The following is a 20919-nucleotide window of genomic DNA, read 5'->3' as shown; positions in this document are numbered from 1 at the left end:
CCCCTCTCCGGGGTAGCTGGACTGGACACCAACAACAAAACTGCTGTTGCTGCAGTTTCCTTTGTGGGGTAAGTCTCCAAACAGAGAACACGCGCACACACACCTTTTACTGTAACATTTTGGCAGGTTCCACCTTTGCCTTCTACAGAACAATGTTGGAGAGATTATCTGGGGAAGGGTGGGGAATTGTGGTAATGTTTCCATCAGGACCTCGAGATCTCCTTAAGATAATCCAATTTTCAGATAATTAGTATTCGGATAATTGAGTTTCCTCTGTATTCCAAATTTTCATTAAATCCAAATTTCACCAGCTGCTATGTTCTCATAACATTAGCCCGGGTTCTGGATTACTATCCCTGTGGCATTGTGACTATATAACCACCTCTCCATAGTACTGACCCTCCCCAAAATTTATCTTAGAAGTGTTCCTGGTAAGGTAAAAATCACACAACAGTAGGTAATTCCAAATAAACCTGTTGGACTAAAACCTGGTGTTGTGTGGTTTTTAACGTTGTCCACCCCAGTCCAACACCAGCACCTCCACATCCAGGCAAGGTAGAGAACCTAAAATTAGATTCTAGACTTTTTCTATCCAAATTGTTCAGAGATGTTATCACACAACTCTGAAGCAGCTGTGACTTGAATTCAGGCCTCCTAGCTCAGAAGTTAGGACTTACCTATGTGCTATAAGAACCCCTGAAAATTGGTTTCTCTCATTGGGCCTGCTGACTGTAAAGGAACAAATAGCTTGTCTCAATTCTGTAAATAAGCTTATGTAGCTTTCACTCCTGTGCTATAGTGGATTAGTTTTGTTATGACCTGCATAGAGGCTGTTAAGGTTTAACTATATGTACAAACTCCTAGTTATTAACTGAAGAATTATACCACCAAGTTTTATATTTTAAAAAAGCTTTAATCCAAAAAAACATAATTAAATAATACAATATTTTGTAATTACCTATGCCTTACACCTCTGGTAATTTACTTCGATCCAATAGTTTACCCCTACATTGTAATATTTTCACTCAATTTTCCTATGACCAAACCAAGATATGCCACAGCTCTTCAGAATTCACTTTGGTTTTTCTTTAGGGTTCTAGCTATTTATAAGGTATGAATTCATGGGAATCTTTCTACTAACTTTTGGCAAGGTAACCCTGCAAATGTTTTTCAAGGTTGCACCATTGTGGACTCCTCACTTCAAGAGTGGACCCACCAGCCTTTTTGCTGGTTGATTTCAGAATCTGAAAAACTCCTTGGTTGCTGACAAGATCTTTGTATGGTTCTAGTGCTTAAAAGTGCCAACTATTAGCAACTCCTCTGGCTTCAGTGATTTCCAAATATCAGCTGCAATGTCCACAATGAGACTAACTGGAGTTTTTTTTCTCGAGCTCCAAATTTAGCAAATTCTATGGCCACCTTTCCCTTCATGAACTCTGTCTTCAAATTGAGGTGTGAACTCCCAATCACTATCCATGGTGTGAAAAATGAAATTAACATTTTTAACACTTAAATTGCAGACCTGACGAACATTTATCTTTTCTTCTGTCATCACACCAAGTGTGCTGTAGAATACCCAAGACCAAAGTTGCAAACTAGCTCAATCTGTGATATCCTGGGCCTTATCGGAAGATCTGTCCACGGAGACAAGACAATTCAGGCCCTCATCAATTCTAGGGGGCTTCATTCCATTGTGTTGTTCAATATTAGGCCCTTAGATCCCCTCTCTCCCCATTCACTCCTCATGTTCCACTCAAGCCAAAACATCCCAACAGCTGTTCCAACACACCCTCATTCTTTCCATGCCAACCCAGGCTCCTTCATCCACTCCCAAAGGCCTTCTATAGCTCCAATGCCAACTTAGTCCCAACTCACTTATACACATGTCTTCTTTCCCAGAGAACCTCTTTCATTGTTATGAGGAAAGGCAAGAAAATAACATAAATTATGATCATTTGGACAGTCAAATGACCTCCTTCTGCATTATAACAACTGTGTTTCTGCAATTTTGCATCACTATATAACTTTAAAAGAATGATTTCTCAGAGAGAAGCTGATAGATAGCAGCTATCATGGATATCCATCAAGATCAACAGAATACATAATCCCATTAGATCCATGTAATAATAGGCTACCTCTCAGTCTGATACTTTGAAAACACATATCCTAACGAGCCTGATTTGGTGAATTAAGGAAAAAGGGATGAAACAATTTTAGGATGGATAAATGTTGTCAGCACTAATCATGTATATGGTCGATAAATGCACACATAAGCTAGTTGGACCAAATAGTGTGTTTTAGTGTTGCTACTTTTATTATCAACTCAGATCTTATTCTGTATACACCTTCTATTTATCTGAAAAAAAATGTACTTAGCACTGCATTCACATATTCCGTGAGCAGAATCACCACCATTGATGGGATTACATACTTGCAATGAACAAGTTTTAAAAAGCATTCATTTATGCATTTGATTATTTTTATTTATTTGTAAATATTTGGATCTGCTAACAGTGTGGCAGGAGATATGGTAACATCAAGGTGTATTAAAATTCCAGGGCTCTAACAAACATCGTTCTCACAGCTCATTCCATCATGAATGAAAGTATTGCCTGGTAACTCTTCCTGGGAAATACCTGCTTGAAGACCACTGCTCATGATATCACTAGTCTAATGATACCACTGGTCTATCATAATGGATATGGATGACCTATGTGTAGAGGCATGACAGGCGCCAGTGTACCTGAATTATTGAGATATAACTGGGTGCTCAATTCTGTGTTGGCCTCAGCCCTCCCTATCTAGGCTGCACTGATCCTAGGCCAAACCATTTTTTCTTTTCAATAGTGCAGGCAAGTTAAAAGATATAACTAATCACCAACTCAACAATTGTGACAAACTGATGCATAACATAGTGAGAGTTCACTGAGTAAATGATATCAAACTCCAAGAAGCTTCAAATAGAAAATTGAAAACCCCTAATTTCCAAATAGCCTGAGTTTCTGGGCTGTCACAGAAATCAATGATGAATAAAACTTATTACTTTGGTTAGACAGAGAGTATGGTTTATGAATATTTTATGCAAATTTCCTCAGTGGTCATATTTTCAAATCAAAAAGAGAGATACTTCACTGGTTTTGATTTATAATCTTTACTTAATTAAACTTTTCTTTTGTCATTCACATGTGGAAAACACAAAAGAAACCCTTGTGCAAACTGGCCTTAATCTGGAGGTGGGCATGCATCACATTATACATTTTCAGGGCACACAGCTTATTACAACAGTTTAAAAGATGGAAATGATGAAAACTGTCAAGATAAAGCAACTTTTGCTGTAAAACATTTTTCTGATAGAAACATATTTCTGCTTTTAAAACAAGCCAAATGAAACAAGATGCATGTTTGGCCAATATTGGCTAGTAAGATACCTTTCTCCAATATATGTTAATAGCGCAGACGTGACCAATCAGATTTTCTCCATTTATAACTGAGTCTGTGACAGCTGGGAAGTTAAGATTAATAGTTTGATATCTCATTGCTGTCTGTCTAATAATCCAGCATCTTTTAGTTAGTATGCTACATTTGTATTCATCTACAAGAAATATATGTAATTTAGAAACTGTTTATTTATATTTATACCAAATGTATTGCTCACAGAAATATGTTTATTAAAGCACAAACAAATTTGGTGACAGAAAGACTGAAACTAGGATCATCAAGCTAAGTTTGTGATAAACTAACACAACTTATCATTGCTTTCATTTAAATTGCCTCTAAGGACACTACCTCAATTAATATTATATAATACTAATTTTACATAATTATGAAGCTACTGAGATTTGGCCACTTAGCTCACAATTTCTATGTTGGCTCTTCGCTAAGGCATTCAGAACTGATCTCGTCTACCCCCAATCTCTCCAAAACGTAACATTTTCCTTAAAAATGTTTGCTTTAAAGATACAATTGTCCCCACCTCCAACAACAAAATGATAATGGGGAAAATAGCAAAGATTATCTGCTGTACATGTTAAATAACTCTTTAAGTAGAAAGTGAGGACTGTAGATACTGGAGATCAAAGTCAAAAAGTGTGGTGCTGGAAAAGCATAAGCTCTTCTTCATTCCTCGAAAGGTCGACTCTCCTGCTTCTCGGATGCTGCCTGACCAACTGCTTATCCAGCACCACACTTTTTGATATTAATAACTCTTTTAGTTTCTTAATTCCTTGTTATTGTTTGAATTTCCAATTCTTTTTATATTATATTTGGAATTCCATTTCTTTGTTTTAAAAGTCTGTATACAACAAAGAAATGAAGGGAAAATAAAAACAGAAAATACCAGAGGTCCTCAGTAGTTCAGGCAACTGAAGAGAAAAACATAGAGTGGAGGTTTCATAAAATTCCTACTGTGGGGAAACAGGCCCTTCAAGTCCACACTGACCTTCAGAAGAGCAACCCACCCAGACCCACTCCCCGAACCCATTACGCTACATTTTACTCTTAACTAATGCACCTAACCTCCACATCCCTGAACACTTTAGCACGGTCAATTCACCTAACCTGCATATCTTTAGATTGTGAGAGAAAACCAGAGCACGCGGAGGAAACCCACGCAGACACGGGAAGAATGTGCAAACTCTACACACACAGTCACCTGAGGCTGGAATCGAACCTGGGCCCCTAGCCCTGCGGAGCAGCAGTGCTAATCACTGAGCCACTGTGCCACCACCATTTCAGGTCAATGACCTATCAGAACTCAGAAGAAGGCCTCATTATTGTACACATCCAAATGACTGAAGCAGTGGAAAACCTTTCCAAAAGACTGAGTTTACATTAAGAGCACCCCTCTGTACTCCAACATGATGGACAATGTCTTAGCTTCCCTTGCAGTACAATCTATTACATTGCTGGTTTATTGCCATGTTCTAGTGAGAGTAGAAATAGGAAAATAGAACAGATCAAAATATGACCTGAAGTGTTTGGAATTTGGAGCAATGAGACCAGCTCTGGGGTAGAAAGCACCTATGCAAAAGGCTATACCTCAATAGGATAGGGACCAATCTCCTCATGGGGAATTCCATTTGTATGGTTTAGGGAGGGATTCAACTAGATTTGTGGGGTAGGGCAAAAGAGTATGGAAATAGAACATGGCAATGTAGTACATAAAGTGAAAGAGATGGACAACAGTGGAGAATGGAGTAGTTCTATATGTGATACAGTGGACAAAGAAGCACTAAGAGGAATGCAAAGATATGTATATGATGCGTGTGTGTAAATGCAGATGTGTGGTGAATAATGTTGGTGGACTACAGACACAAATAGCTGTGTGAAAACACGATGCAATGGAAATAACAGAAACATAGCTTAAAATGATGGGGGCTGGTTATTTAATATCAAGCATCCATAGTGATCTGAAGAGAAAGGGAGAGAAGGACAAAAAAAAAGTGGTTGTGTGGTAATACTGATGTGGGAAGATATTGTAGTGAGGATGTCATAAAAGGGCCAAAGCAAAATCCATTTGGTTAGAGTTGAGAAGCAAAAAGGGTATGGTCACAATACTGAGGGCATACTTTGAGGAAACAACAGAGAAATAAAGATAGATGTGCAAATCTGCAAGAAAACCGCAGAGATGTGCAGGAATTGCTATGTGGTGATATTGGGAGTCTTTAATTGCCTGAACATCAATTGGGATAAGGTTACAGTAATCTGTAAGGAAGGACATTAATTTCTGGAATGTGTTCAAAAGAATTTGCTTCATCACTATGCTCTTGGTCCAAGTAAATGGATGTTCAAGATAGTTCTTGAAGATATTTGATTCTCTTTTGCCTTGGTTTGTCCTCAGACTGTTCACTGGCCAAGGCTAATTTGAAAGGAAGAACTGCTGGATCTGGTGCAAGGAAGTGAAAACAAACAACTATGAGCAAACACTTGGCAACAATGATCATAGTATCAAAAGGTTTAGACTGGTAATGTGGAAAAGCAAGGGCCAATCTAAAGGGAGAATAGTTAAATTGGAAGACAGCAATTTTAGTGGGATGAGATGGATCTTGCCAGAAGAGAAAAGGAACCCAAGTCTGATGGGAAAATCTATAATGGACCAACAGGTAACATTTGAAGAGGAAATACTTCAGATATATTCCAACATGAGTGACAAGTAAAGGAACCCAAGCCAAGACTCATTTGATAACAAAAGAAAGAGAATATAACAGATCAAAGAAAATGTGAATGATGCATGAAAAATTCCTCAGAAATGTAAGAGACAGACTAAATTCAACAGACTGGAAGGGGAAGTTAAGGGAATATACGGCTAGCAAAGAGACAATAAGAGAATAGAATAGGGAGCCCAAACACTTTCAAGCAGCACGTAAATAGTATCTAGTTGTAAAAGGTGAAAAGGGTCATATTAGGAACACACAAAGCAAGGCTAGAATACCTAATGAATACCTTGAACTAATGTTTACTAAGGAAGAGAAAAACTGCTAAGTATCAGTCAAAGCAGAATGAAAATTAAGAGAAATGAAAAACTGAAAATGCTGGCTAAACTCAGAATGAATATATCACATGTGCTAATGGCTTCCATCCTAGGTTTGCAAAAAGAAGTGAAAATGGAGATAGCAGAAGGGCTGCTACATACAGGGGAGCCATCAAAGGATTGGGGAGTGCCACCCATTTTTAGAAAGGGTGTAAAGACCTTCCTCAAAACTATACGCCAGTTAGTTTAATATCAGTGGCAGCTGAGTTTTGGAAATAATAAATAGGGGAATAAATTCAACAAGTCAGCATGGATTGGTTAGACTGAAGGGGCTGTTTCCTTACTATGAGATGCTATGACTCTCGATACACAGACGTTTGAGTTAATCAAGAAAAGCCTGCACAAAATTGTAAAAAGCAGATTGTACCTGACTAATCTAATTGACTATTTTGATGGTGCAAGATAGGGATTGCTTTTAAAGTTGTCCTTTTAAGCTGAACAGTTGCTTTGAGTCATAGAGCTATACAACACAGAAAGAAACCCTTTGGTCCAACTCGTCCATGCCAACCATAATCCAACCTAATCTAGTCCCACCAGCCTGCACTTGGCCCATATCCCTTAAAACATTTCTTATTCATGTACTTATCTAAGTGTCTTTTTAAATGTTGTGACTATACCTGCATCCACCACTTCCTCTGGAAGTTGATTCCACATACAAACCACCCTCTGTGTGAAAAAAATTGCTTGCATATCTTTTGTAAACCTTACTTCTCTCACCTTAAAAACATGCCCCTAAGTGTTGAAATCCCCCACCCCCAGTGAAAAGAAATCTGCCACTCACCTTACCTATACCCCTCAGGATTTTATAAATGTCAGTAAGGTCACCCCTCAATCTCCCACACTCCAATGAAAAAGATCTCAGCCTATGCAGCTTCTCCTAACAACTCAAACCTTCTATTCCCAGCAATATCCTGTTAAGTCTCTTCTGAACCCTCTCCAGCTGAATAATATTCTTCATACACCAGGGTGACCAGAACTGGACACCATACTCCAGAAGAGGTTTCACCAACATCCTGTACAACCTCAACATAATTTCCCAAGTACTATATTTGAGCTCATCCCTCAAGGATATCTTTTTATGTGAAGGTTAGCAACCTATCCCCTACAATCTATGCTGCAGCCTCTGGGAAATCACTTTGTGAATTGTCAAGCACACTGATAAGGCATAAGCAACTGGACAGTGGAAATTAGTTTACATTTATAATGCATTAATTCATGACATAATCCCTAAATTTGGATTGGTGTGTGCATTTTCTGTTGGCTTCCATTTTTGTGTTGTTAAGATGATAGTATGATGGCCAGAGATAGAGGAAAGGTAAAATAGGAGATGGTGTTTGTGAATATGAATCTGTGGTTTAAGTAACTGACAGGACATAGGTAAAGAGAAATGTAAAAGTTGTATATTCCTTTCCCCTTCCTGTTCAACCATTTCTTGTTGCACCTCTTTCCTTTCTTATGTTCTTAATCCTCAATGTCTTGCCTGTTGGGTAACGGGAAAAGCTATTCGGTCTTAATAGCCAGGCTGTACAGTATGCATACTGCTTTAAATGTTGAAGCATCTTTAGTGGATTCTGAAGATATGCTCTGTAAGGATCCTTGTGAAAGCATCGCTCTCATTGTATGCCTGCTATGTATGTTGATATGGGTTTTGGACAGGATCCTGATCTATGTTATGACCAGGTAACCATTGTCACCCTGTATCCAGCATTGACTTTCAGTGGTTAATTGACCAGAGCTCGTGCAAAGGCCTACCTTAGAATGAAGGATTAGTTACTGCCAGGATCACAGGATTTCACCAGCTCATCAGCTTTACATTGAGAAATTAGAATTCTTTATAGTTCAGGAAAATGACAATGTTCAAATACAAGGTAAAGCAGACCATTAAAACAATAGAGAAGTATAGAAAAGTAAAGATAAATTATTTGAATTTTATCATGAGCCAAAATAAATAATCCTATATGGAGACTGTATGAGGTTCATGATCACTTTGACTAATGCTGGTTGGGGCTTTTACATACCATTTACCATTCAGCTCTGTAAGTTAAAGAAAGGACATAGATTGGAGCAAGTTCAAAGATGGCAGTTCTCACATCGAATCAGAATTGTACAATGATTGAGACAATCATATATACTGCAACGATCATTAGCCATGCACACTAACCTGTTTACTAAAATGATGGTCACTGCACATTTTATCAGTGGTGTGTGTAGTAATGGGCACAATCTTGGTGTGCTGAAGACTGAATGGCAATTAAAAATAGATGCTAAAGTATCTGACCTCCTCCAGTGTTTTAGTTATATGTTATTGATGGGGGCTGCAGTGGACCTTTGGAGAACCTTGCAATCATTGGAAAGCACCTCTTAACTATTGGCATCAAATAAGAAGGCAAAGTTGCACATCAAAACAAAGATGGGAAGACAATTGATGGGTGGGTCACTAGTGGAGAAAGTGAGGATGTGAAATAAATAAACAATACCAAATGATAAATACATACTCAATTAGCGATTGGGAACCCAAATCACAAGAGCTCAACTAGAGGAAGGAAAAGGTGAAAACAAGAAAATGATGAATGCCAAGAATGACAAGATTGCAGTTAAAAGGAGATTAATAGAGGTTAAAATGAGTATGAGCCTTGATAAGGAAGATCACTTGTACTGCTTATAATCAAAAGCAAATACTTATCTTGTTCCTTCATCAAAAGAAAAGTGGTATATTTTAAATTACTTGCCATCCGATTGTTTACATCCCTGATCATGTGTGAGTTTGATGTGCAATTAACGGTAATGGTAGCCCCAGGAAAGTTACACCCCGTAGATATTGAACTAAAATACATTAACGACTGTACAAATAGGGACAACTTCCACATGACTGTGTGTCATTGCATTGTGTACTTCCCTGTCCAACATGTTTACTTACGCCAATCTTTTGGGAGGAATTCAATTGTCTTACCAAGCTGGTGTACTTGGAGAAAATACAAATATTATTATAAATGTGACAGTAGCTCCCGTCAAAGTCTTAGATGGGAGCAGAATATTTCAAGGAATGTAGTAGCTTTGAAAAAGAATACCATCATGAGAAAGTGTATTGGCAAATTAGCAGCTCCAGATGCCAGAAAGAAGAAGGGACAGAGATCATTGCCTTGGGTCTCTGCCAAACCAGCAAAATTCCAAGGTCTCATAGGAATTGCCCAGTCTGAGTGGATGCACCCATAGCTGTGCAAAGTGCAGAGCCAGAGTTGTCATTATGAGGTGGAAGGAGAGTTCGTGGCTATCCTGCCTCATCATTCTACAGATCCAACAACTAGTCAGCCAGCATAAGGCTGACTGAAATACTATGACGCCAGTGCATGCACTCTAGAACCTGCGAACTGCAGGGAATGCATTAATATAATGGGCAGGTTAAAGATTAAGTAAACAAGTTAAGATCTTTTATCGTTTATTGCCCATCCCTAATGTGCCCTTGAACTGAAATGCCATTTCAGAGGACAGTTAAAAGTCAACCACTTTGCTATGGATTCAGAGTTTCTTGTAAGCCAGACCACATACGATTTGCAGATTTCCTTCCCTAAGGGAATGATGAACCAAGTGGGTATTTACAACAATTGGCAATGGTTACATAGTCACCGTGAGACTAGCTTTTAACATTTGAAGTTTTCTGATTATTGGTTTTCAGCTGTGACCAAAGGTTTTATCTTAAAGCTGGAAGTGCAATGACAGAACTATTTCCAGATACCACCAGTCAACTTCTTGCAGCTTTTGTTCCTCATGAAAGAATGCTTTTGTACTGCAAAACCCCCTACAGATTAAGTTCAGGGGTTGTATATTCCAGAAATTCATTTCATTTGTCATTATCAGTCATTGAATAGATTCTTAAGTTTCTTGATGTCAGTGTCCATGAAAGGGTCAAAGCAGAATACGATCTGCAATTATCAGTGACGCTCATTGAAATAACTCCAGAGGCCAGTATCCTGTCACCAAGTCACTCTTCACTGAACAGTCTTTGACTTCAGTACTGTCTATACAGACTCAGGTACTTGAATGTCAGTATGTCTGACACACCCATTTTTATCTGTCATCATAGGGACTCTGAATGGACCAGATTAGCAGCACCAATCAGGAAACTCATATTCTATGAGCTCCATCTGGCTGACCTTGTTCCAATCACTGTACTCATTTGACTAGAACAACACAATGTACAAATGCACATTTATAACATCCAAGATTAAATTTGAACAGTAGAAAATCAGAGTAGCTAGAGTAAAGCCCATGTTATGAACAGAGATGAAAAAGATGGTTTCCCCTTCTCCACCATCTGACTGAGTGAAAGCAGCATATTTTAAACAAAAGTGTTTTACCATTTAGTAACTGACAGGAATGAGCAAATGATAATGTTTCTCATCAGCTTTAAAAGAAAACATACATTATTCAACACCTGATTTTATAGCTGTATACAAATATCTACAACCACACTCACACTTTACAAAACACACACACTCAAAAGACTACGTTTATAGAAGTAGTACATGTTTAAGTCAAAGGATTTCAAATGTTCTGTCCTACATTTGCTTTTCCTGGGGATGATGACTCCAAATAATAAGCATCCAACCCTTCATTTAAAGAAAAGAATCCAGAGGTTTAGAAAGGTTGATTTGCTGTTCTTTTACATTTGTAGTAGCACAATTTCCGTGATTCCATTCCAGTCAAAGTGCAAAAACAAAATCTTATAGCGATTCTCTGGTACAGATCCTCAAGTAGAGTTCAAACCCAATCCAAGAGTGTCAGCCACTGAAAGTGTCAATCCTCTTTGTTAAAATAGAGTCTTCATTTCTTGACTCTTAGAATATGCTTTAGCATATCCCTTTATCAGAAAGCTCATTCTGAATCGTCTCTTTTTTGTCATTTTCAGTGAGCTTCAGGAAGGGTTTCTCTCCATGAGACCTAGTGAGTTTCTCGTGTGCTCGTCCTGAGGCCTCATTAACTATCTCCTATACCCCTCTCATACATTTTTTCTCTTATGTTATCCCAATCCTCCCACTTGCCAAAGCCAGAAGTAGTCACCACTGCAGAGATACCTCAGGATATACTGGTATGTTGGCAGTCCAGACCTGCCCTTCACTGTGAGAGTAGTGGCACGGCAGCTGTAAACCAAAGCTTTTTGTGACAAAGTAGAGGAACGGCTTCCCTTTCCTGATGAAGGGCTCATGCCCGAAACATCGATTCTCCTGCTCCTCGGATGCTGTCTAATCTGCTGTTCTTTTCCAGCACCACACTCTCAACACTGCTTTACACATACAACTGTAACTTCCTACAGTTATCATGGAATAAGCACCAGGTCACACTGTTTACCTGTTCTTACCCACAATTCCTCTTACAATTCTTGAAGTCACTGCATTTTTTTTCCCAAAGTCCATCATAGCCCACCATCCTATAATGGTTCAATGTGGACCCATCACGAACAGGGAAAACTTCATACAGTTCAAAAGATTCAGATTTATTCACCAATACCACACCAGCAATAAACAAACATGTGCCTCTTGGAACAGAAATGGATTGCTTCCCTGGTGAGTAGCAATGGTGGTATAGTCAACACATGACTAATGCACCCAGCTCTCATCTACTGGAACCAGGTGTCATTAAGTCCTTATTGGCTTGTAACAACCGGGGGCACTGCAGAATGTGATGATTCGCCTGGATGTTACCCTCACCTTCCTCCTCCGAAGAGGTCAGCTGTTCTCCCAGCTCTTCAGCATCCATCACACCCCTTCTTTGACAGTTCCAGTTGTGCAGAGAACAGCCTGAAATGATAAAGTGGCACACAGTGTGTCCAGAATGTACTTCAAGGCTCTCCAGACCAATCCGATGGTTGGAAACTCATTTTCAGGAGGCCAGATGTCTGCTTATCATGGCCCAGGTTGAAAAGTGAACTGCATTGTATCCATGCTCTGCCTCAGTCAAAGGTTGCATAATGGAGTCATCAGTATGATCACAGAGTCATCAGTATGAGTTTTGTTTCCCAGTAGCCAGCCTTGTAAGGCACCAGGTTTCTCGCATGCGGCAGGGATATGAGACTTCTCAAGAACTTAGATGTCACGGCAGCTCCCAACGTATTGGGCACAAGTTTGAAAGCAGTGGTACTGATGCTCATTGATGACCTACACATCGATAGAATGGAAGCTTTTTCAATTGAGGAACTCTCATTGACATGGCTCTTTTAGTGTGATGTATGTACAGTTTATCAAATCCTGCACCTGATGGAATTCCAAATCCTACTGCCCCTGCTGTAGCACTGACCTCACCATCGGGTAACAAGATGAAGTAGCGTGGTCTGGCATAATGACCTCATTAACAGTTTAATATGTTCATGGGTGGATGATTGACAGATGTCACACAGGTCCCCAGTGGCTCCTTGAAAGGCCATCAGGATAGAATGGCAACCCATGCCTTCAGGTCACAGGTCCCAATCCAGCAGGTGTGTGACAGTGCTGGAATATTCTCAGCCTGTGCCAACTGTGCACTTTGCTTATAGAGTCATACAGCACAGAAACAGACCCTTCAGTTCAACCAGTCCACACCAAACATAATCCTCAACTAAACAAGTCCCACCAGCCTGCTCCTGGCCCATATCCCTCCAAACCATTCCTATTCATGCACTAAAATAAGTATCTTTTAAATGATGCAACTGTGGCCACATCCATCACTTCCTCAGTAAGTTCACTCCATACACAAACTACCTTCTGTGTAAAATATTTGCCCAATCTTTTTTAAATCTCTCATTTGGAGGAAGTGGCATCAACAATGATTGACTCTGATCCTCCTGTACCTCATGTGTACCCTGAGGGTCCCTTCAGCAGTGACATCTTCACATAGAAGCTCAGCATCTGCTGGGGGTTTCTGCTGGCCCTGAACTTGCCGATGTATCTGTTCCCGCTTCCTTTCCCTGCTGCATTGCCCTGCAATAATGACTCTTGTTGTGACTGGATCCATCAGTCACACTTGCAATGAACATATTGAGGGGAACAGAATGAGTAAAACAAGTCCTTAGTAATGTGAGCAGTCAGCACTTCCATCACTCCTAGTTGATGGCTTTGCACAATTGTCCATACAATGGTACATGGAGCATTCTGACATGGAGGGTATGGAACTCTGTCATCGGACATTATACTGAGGAAAGTACCAGCAGTCATGAGGCAAACAGATAGTATGGCATTGCATGTGCTTCATGAGTAATAAAACCATCCAGCCCCACATCAAGCACAAAAGTATCATTCGATATAAGAGCATCTAACATGATACTTACAGATCACATTGACAGAGAATCAGTGCAGTGTCCCTGTGCAGACTATGAGGTCTTAGTGTTCTGCTCTGTGGTCCAGATTGCCATTTTAGAGTGACTTGGGATTAGTTTAGCCTCAATGAGATGCTTAACTTAAATGTGCAAGGTCATAACACAGGCAAACAGTCCAAGTTACCCTGGATCCATGTACTTTGACCTTCTTTATTAGTATCCCATGTAGAACCTTGTCAAGGCTTTGCTTAAATCCATCTCTGTTTTGAATATACTCAATGACCTGGCCTCCACAGCCTTCTGTGCCAATGAATTCCATAGATTCACCACTCTCTGGCTGAAGGGTTTCTCCTTATCTCTGTTCTAAATGGTCTTCCCTTTACTCTAAGGCTGGGCCCTTGGGTTCTCATCTCTCCTGCCAATTTAACATCTTCCCAATGTCCACTCTGTGCAGGCAGTTTAGTATTCTGTAAATTTCAATTAGATCCCCTCTCATCCTTCTAAACTCCATCGAGTATAGTCTCAGAGTCCTCAAATGTTCCTCATAACATGTTGGGTCGTGAATCGCCCCAGCTCCTGTTTGAATGCAATTCGTTGAAGAAGTGCAGCCATTAACCACAGGAAGAATCCTTTGTATTTTAATAACTTCTCAAAAATATATGTTTAGAATATACCATTTGCATTTTATTATAAAAATAAAGCTGATCCAATAAAAGTGAAATTATTGCTTAAAACACACAGTCAATAATCTAAAAGTTCCAGAGTTTGATGATCAGCTGTCCTCGCATGTGTGGTCAAATCATTAATCATACACAGTTATCTCTGAAGTCTTGTAGACACAGCTTGCTCAGGAAATACAATCTTGAGATGTTTCTTCAATCATTCTTTCAAAAGAACAAATGGGTTTCATCCAGAACTGAACAAGAGGGTAGGAGGGTTTTCTTTCAGAAATGAGACGGAATAGCTGGACAGCTTATTCTTAGAAAGCTTTCCTGCAGCTCAACTTGTTCTTAGCAGGCTTTCCTCCAAATCAACCAGATAAAACAAGAACTTTCCCAAGCCAATCATTGTTAAAAAGTAAAGAGACAATAGTGATCTACAGTCAAGTAAGCACTTGTCTAGGAGGCCATGTTAAAAAAAAAATAAACGGCAGTGTTCACAGCTAATTTCCAATGAACTCTTTTCTCGAAAACACTCCAGGTATTTCCACAAAATCTGAAATAGATGTATTCTCCAAAGTCTTTCAAAACTTAAGAACTCAAAGCTATATTATATATTACTCAGCTTTGTAATGTCTACACCAATCACATTTTTATAATTGATCCCATGGTCAATATAATGATGGCAGTAATTCCAAGTAGATATTTTTGAAGAAAAGCAAATATCAGTGTTCCCTCCGCTTCAAGCTTCAGCTGGTTATAGCACTGACTTCCAAATTCTAAAGTCATGGCCACACATGAATCTTCAAAGTCTGTACACTAATAAAAATACTCAAGGGAGTATTGCTAGCAACCCCTATCAGCCAGCACATTTTGTTTGTTGTTCATGACCTGCATAGAAAAATGGATGGAAATCACAATAGTAAATTCCATAACCACCATTCTAGCATTCAAGTATGACTGGTTTTCATTTTTGCATTCTACTGCTCTTTCTTAAAGCATCACTGATGTCTAATATGAATGGCAGAGATAAAACAGAAGAAATTGCAAGGTTAAACAAAAGCATCTTTCAGCAAGGGATGATGTACAAAGAAACCACAGTTTGAAGTTGGAGATTCGATGAGTATCAACCAGCCAAACTGCAACCACAAACTTGATCAGCTCTACCAAGGCCAAAGCAGATCACTTGGTTGCTTGATACTAATACTTATCTGTTGAAGGTACACAGAGTTCAACTCAAATAGTTTGTTACTGAGCAGACCAGGATATTTTAGGGTCAGTCAATATACATTTCATTTTATATAAATATTCCATTTTCTCAGGAATGACTATGATACTGATCATCTGCCTTACCAAGCTGATCATGCAGAACCACAACTTCAAATTCATAGATCTCAACACCATCATGACAGAACTTCATATCTCAAAGCCTATTTCTGTACTCAGAGAAGATAGATACACTTGAACTCTAAGACATGACATGTTGTGCACTTTTGTTGTTTAGTATAGTTTTTTTTAAAATTAAACCATGTTTAGCTTTATAAGAGGGAAAAGGTGTAGTGTTTAATTATTCAGTGCTTGATAATGTGTGTCTGGTGACTGCTGACTGCTCAGTGGTGTGATTAATTAAACCTGAGTGAGGTGACAAAGAAAAAGACTCTAAACTGTGGACAAGCTGCCGGAAGCACACAATCAACATATTGAAGCATATTAAATTTGGAGGCATATAATTTCTGCATATCTCCAAGGCACAAAACACAATAAATAGACAGAGCGTTTCATGATTACCACTATTTAAAATTGAAACCTGAATCACACCATACCCTAAACATATAGGCTTAAGTTAATGCAAGAAAGACACAATTTCAGCCGAATTGAATGCCTTAATGGCATTTTCTTTCACAGGGTGAGTTAGAGAAAGTACAGATGGAAAATAAACTTTTCATTTACAGAACGGGTTTGACTCAACTCTTGTCTAAACAAGGAACGACTTACAGTACAAGATGCATAAGATAGACATTTAGGACAGAATCTGTCAGTGTGCCATTTCTCCAGTTCACAGAAAATCCTTTCTCATACCCGCTCTGAGTGAGATTGTCGACTTCTTGAATTGGGGAAGAATCACATCAAATTTTTCATGAGATCTCATTATTTTACATTATCACTGTTCATTCTGGTGAAAAAAAATGACTATTATTTCTAACCTGGGTAGGGGTTTTAGCCTGTGCCACCGAGTCCATCAGGATTGTTCCTCTCCTTTGAGAAAAGGAAAAGTTTGTGAAAACCACCCAGTTATTTAGTACAGGTTGAAAAGAACAGCCCCATGCAACTAAGTAGTAAGGTGCTCAATTTTATAATGAGTAATTTGTAGGCAAAGAGAAGATTAAATAAATATTTAAATTATACATATAAGATCCAGGCTGATTTTACAGATTTGGACTATTCTATGACCTGGTTGCTGAACTAAGCTTCTCAAAGGAGAAAAATACAGGCTTAAACTATTTTTAATAACTTGTTAAAATATACTTTGTGCATCCTTTTCTCCATTTTATTTCAAATTTTTTTTTGTTTTGCTGAGGAGTCCTTGACTTTAGTTCTTTTCTTTCAGTCTTCAAACCTTTTCCCTTTATTCTTGGATTCTGCTAGCTTTGGAATTATTTTTTGTTGAGATTTTATTTTGTTACATCACTCTCATCCTGTGAAGTAGGGGAAAGATTTTCATGGTAATAATAACATGAACATACCTTGCATTGACGTGCCATCTTCATACCGGCCTGTGGTGATTGGGACCAGGTTGACCTCATTGACTACATGGTCATTGATTGGGGTTGTCAATTAGGAAAGCCCTGGCTGACTAATATAACCAGGAGGTGAGAATCTCCTCAGTCCAGGGGACTGACTGAGCTGCCTGGCCACAGCCAATATACTGCGCACAAGTAAATACAAGGTGACTTGGTGATGGGTTACTGGCCTCTGTGCAGTTATTCCACAGCCAAAAAGCAAGATATTGGTCAATCAAATTCCTTGCTAAAGAATGGGGCAGGGAGGCCATCTCTATCTACTGGATGGTAGATGCTAATACTGGGACTGGCTGCAAGGTCCAAACTCTGACTCAGGGATGGGAACATTTCACTGAGTCAATAGGTCCCTTTTTACAAAGGTGAGGATCAGTAATCCTTTCATGATTTGAAACATGTTACCTAACCACAGGCTGAAGAGGTTCCAGAAATTTAAACCTCAGCATTTTGCATTCATCTATTAGTATTTAGCAAGCAGTGTGTATAAACAGTTCCACATGTCAGAGACACCAGTTTTCACCATCCCTAGTTCAGAACACAAACTGTCACAAGTGATGCTGCATTTCCTGTATGAAAGCTTAAAGATAACATCTGATCAGTCTAGGCCTCACTTTATTCAAATCCACTTCAAGAATCATTCCTCAGGCAGTCTGAAGTATGCATGGCCGAGGTTTTTGTGGGAATAGATATGGAAATGCACAAAATGTAAGATTTATTTTTTCTGGAAGTACTAATTTGCCAAGCCCTCCTAACTCTGCACTATTTTTGTTTGGCCACTTTGCAAATCAAGAAGTTCTTGGGTCATGACCACACAAATACCTTTCAGAGGTTATAGAGTGAAATGTGAATCTGAGAGGAAAGTTGAATTTCTTTCCCTCCCCCACCACTATTTACACATGCTTGCAAGGCTTGGGAAATCCTATAAAAACCCAATTTCATTGGGAAAGTCATGACCACTGACCTGTTGAGAAGTCAGGGACATTCTGGCAAGTAAATGTTAACTGTTTTGACAACATCAGATGTCACTATTAAATGTTCAACTACTAGGTGCTCATACAGTTCTTCCTTACAAAGCTTAGAAAGCAATGCCCAGCACTGATGGGATACTGCAGTTGAACAACATTTACAAAATTTGATTGTGCCAAGAATTAAACCAGACGTTAATTTAAGATGATCAGTCTGGCTCAAAATGTGATTCAGTAATATGTTCCAGAATCTACATTTATTCATACACAGGGCCATTTTCTTTGCAGGCATGAACAATATGACCACACTTTGTACCTTTTTCACAGCGGAATGGGCTATGATAACAGCCAATCCCTGTGGTATTGTGCTAACCAGAATACTGTGTGCAGTTTTGGTCTTTTTTTCTGAGGAAGGATTCTCTTGCTGTTGAGGGAGTTCAGCAAAGGTTTACCGAAGGCTGATTCCGGGGATTGTGGGACTGACGTATGAGGAGATGATTGATCAGGTTAGGATTATTTCGCTGGAGTTCAGAGGAGTGACGGGGGACTCTCATAGAAATTTAAAACTTTAACAGGACTATACTGGGTAAGATGCAGGGAGGATGTTCCTGATGGTAGGTGCATCCAGAACCAGGGGGTCACCTCCTGAGGATTCAGGGTGAACCACTTAAGGATGGAAATGAGGAGACATTTCTTCACCCAAAGAGTGATGAGCCTGTGGAATTCATTACCACAGGAAGCAATTGATGCCAAAATATTAAATGTATTCAAGAGGTGGCTGGATAGAGAACTTGGGGCCAATAGGATCAAAGGGCTGAATGGCCTCCTCATGCTCCTATCTTCTATGTTTCTACAGTCCAAACAAACACTCAGCTGCCTCTTTAGCTGCCATATTAATTAGTGGTTCCTTCATAAAGTTGGTTTTCTTGTGTTTCAGTCCTGATGAGAACAAGATGAAAAGTTTTGACTTCATGTCTCTTTTAGCAATTTTCAGGTGATGCACTGTAATGTGTATAACTAGGAATTATTGAATATGTAGATGAGCCTCTGAGGTACTCTAACATATGGAACTCTTACCCTCATGGACAATTGTTAATAAATATTGTTCAAAGGAAACCTAGGAGAATTACAGTTATATATTCAAACTCTGTTTCGTATTTAATTATGATGATCTGATATGATTTAAATCCTTCAAGATCTTTTGAATTGTAAAAAAAGTTACTTTCAACAATTTGCACTTAGAACACCAAAAGGAGATGTCTTGTTACTCTCTGCTACATCTCAGTAATCAAATAGCCAACTATCTTGCCAATTCAATGAACTGTATTGTTGGCATTACTAATGATTTGTTTAACAGCTGGGCCTATTCTGAATGCATGGTTGAGTTTCAGACTCTGTGAGCTTATCTCAGCAAGTGATAATATTCACATTTTTATTGATTATTTGACTAGGTTATTACAGGCTTTTAAAATATATTTTCGGGATCATTCATGGGTGTACTGAGTAAGTACATATTCCACAATAGATTCACCACTTGAAAAGATTTACATTTTCTAGATTAGTATAAGTAAGTTTTTTTTTCCAATATTCATTTAAATTCATTGAATGACACCTCTACCAGATAATTAGTAGTTTACCTTTAATGTTTATTACAAAGACGTCCTGGGCTTGACTATAGGATATACTGAGTGAGTGGCTATAAATGACGCAGAAAGATATAGCACAGACATGGGTTGACATGAAAATATTTCACTCATTCTACACATTTACAGGAAAACTTGAGAGCCCAGTATTGGGAATTGTTAGCACAAAACATTTTTTGTTAGATAATTCACAGGAAATGGGTATCGCTGGCTAGGTAGCATTTGATGCTGATTCCTAATTGCTCAGCGAGCAGTTAAGAGTCAACCTCATTTCTGTGGGTATGGAATCACATGTAGGCTAGTAAAGACATTATCTTATTAGTAGTGGCAGTACAAATTAGTGCTTCTCTTTTATAGCTAATTTTATATATTTAGTCCTATTTTCATCAAGCTATCACTTTAAACAATCTATTGTGTCCTGAAATTCTGAAGGCTAATGGTTTGAGAGACTAACTATCATAGATGTCCATGGAAAAATAGATGTTATTCTACATTCCTTTTTCTAAATCATGTAGATCTGTAATGAATCTCAGAGACAAAGAGGACAAGTAAAATTAGGCATTATTGCAGACATTTTTATGAGTATTGTTCAGTGATTTAGAGATTTCTAAATGCAAGACATTTTCCTCATGATGCATGATGCACAATAAAGGAATAGAACAGAAAATAACCATTAATAATGAACATGCAAACATGTCCCTTATTTTTTATGTGTTGAGCTGATTTAGGTTTAAAGTGCAGATTTATAATGGTGTTGAAATGTTTCATACAGGTGAAAGATTCAGAAGAGTTAAATAGGTTGTGAATAGCATCTGAAATCTGGGCATATCTAGGATATTTTGAATTTTTCAAGTTTATCTCAAAACATTCCACCTTTATGTTTTACAGTCTACTGTGGTCATCAAGTCCATCATTAAGTAGAAATATCTGTAATGACTAACATTCATAGATGACAACAATGTGACAGCATAACAGAAATGTTCCATTTGAGCAGATGCATGATTAGTTTTAAAAATGGATAATCTGGCCTAACCCAAAAA

The 20919-nt window shown here is 38.6% G+C and overlaps 1 protein-coding gene across 7 annotated transcripts in view; it reads right to left on the bottom strand.

The window, feature by feature from the left end:
* LOC122549771 (histone deacetylase 9-like) overlaps nt 1–20919 on the bottom strand; it is a 789364-nt gene that overhangs the window by 634366 nt on the left and 134079 nt on the right. For 3 of the 7 annotated variants that reach the window (XM_043689764.1, XM_043689767.1, XM_043689774.1), the window contains exon 1: nt 12235–12298. The exons of the other annotated variants lie outside the window; for them this stretch is intronic. In XM_043689764.1, coding sequence (XP_043545699.1) covers nt 12235–12283 — 49 coding nt within the window. In that variant the 5' untranslated portion in view covers nt 12284–12298. Of the gene's footprint in view, nt 1–12234; nt 12299–20919 lie in introns of those variants that run through there. 7 annotated transcript variants of the gene reach the window in all.

The sequence above is a fragment of the Chiloscyllium plagiosum genome, chromosome 5 (genome assembly GCF_004010195.1).
Source record: "Chiloscyllium plagiosum isolate BGI_BamShark_2017 chromosome 5, ASM401019v2, whole genome shotgun sequence".
Classification (NCBI taxonomy): Eukaryota; Metazoa; Chordata; class Chondrichthyes; order Orectolobiformes; family Hemiscylliidae; genus Chiloscyllium; species Chiloscyllium plagiosum.
The sequence above is the reverse complement of the archived record's forward strand: the minus strand, read 5'-3'. Positions and strand labels throughout refer to the sequence as shown.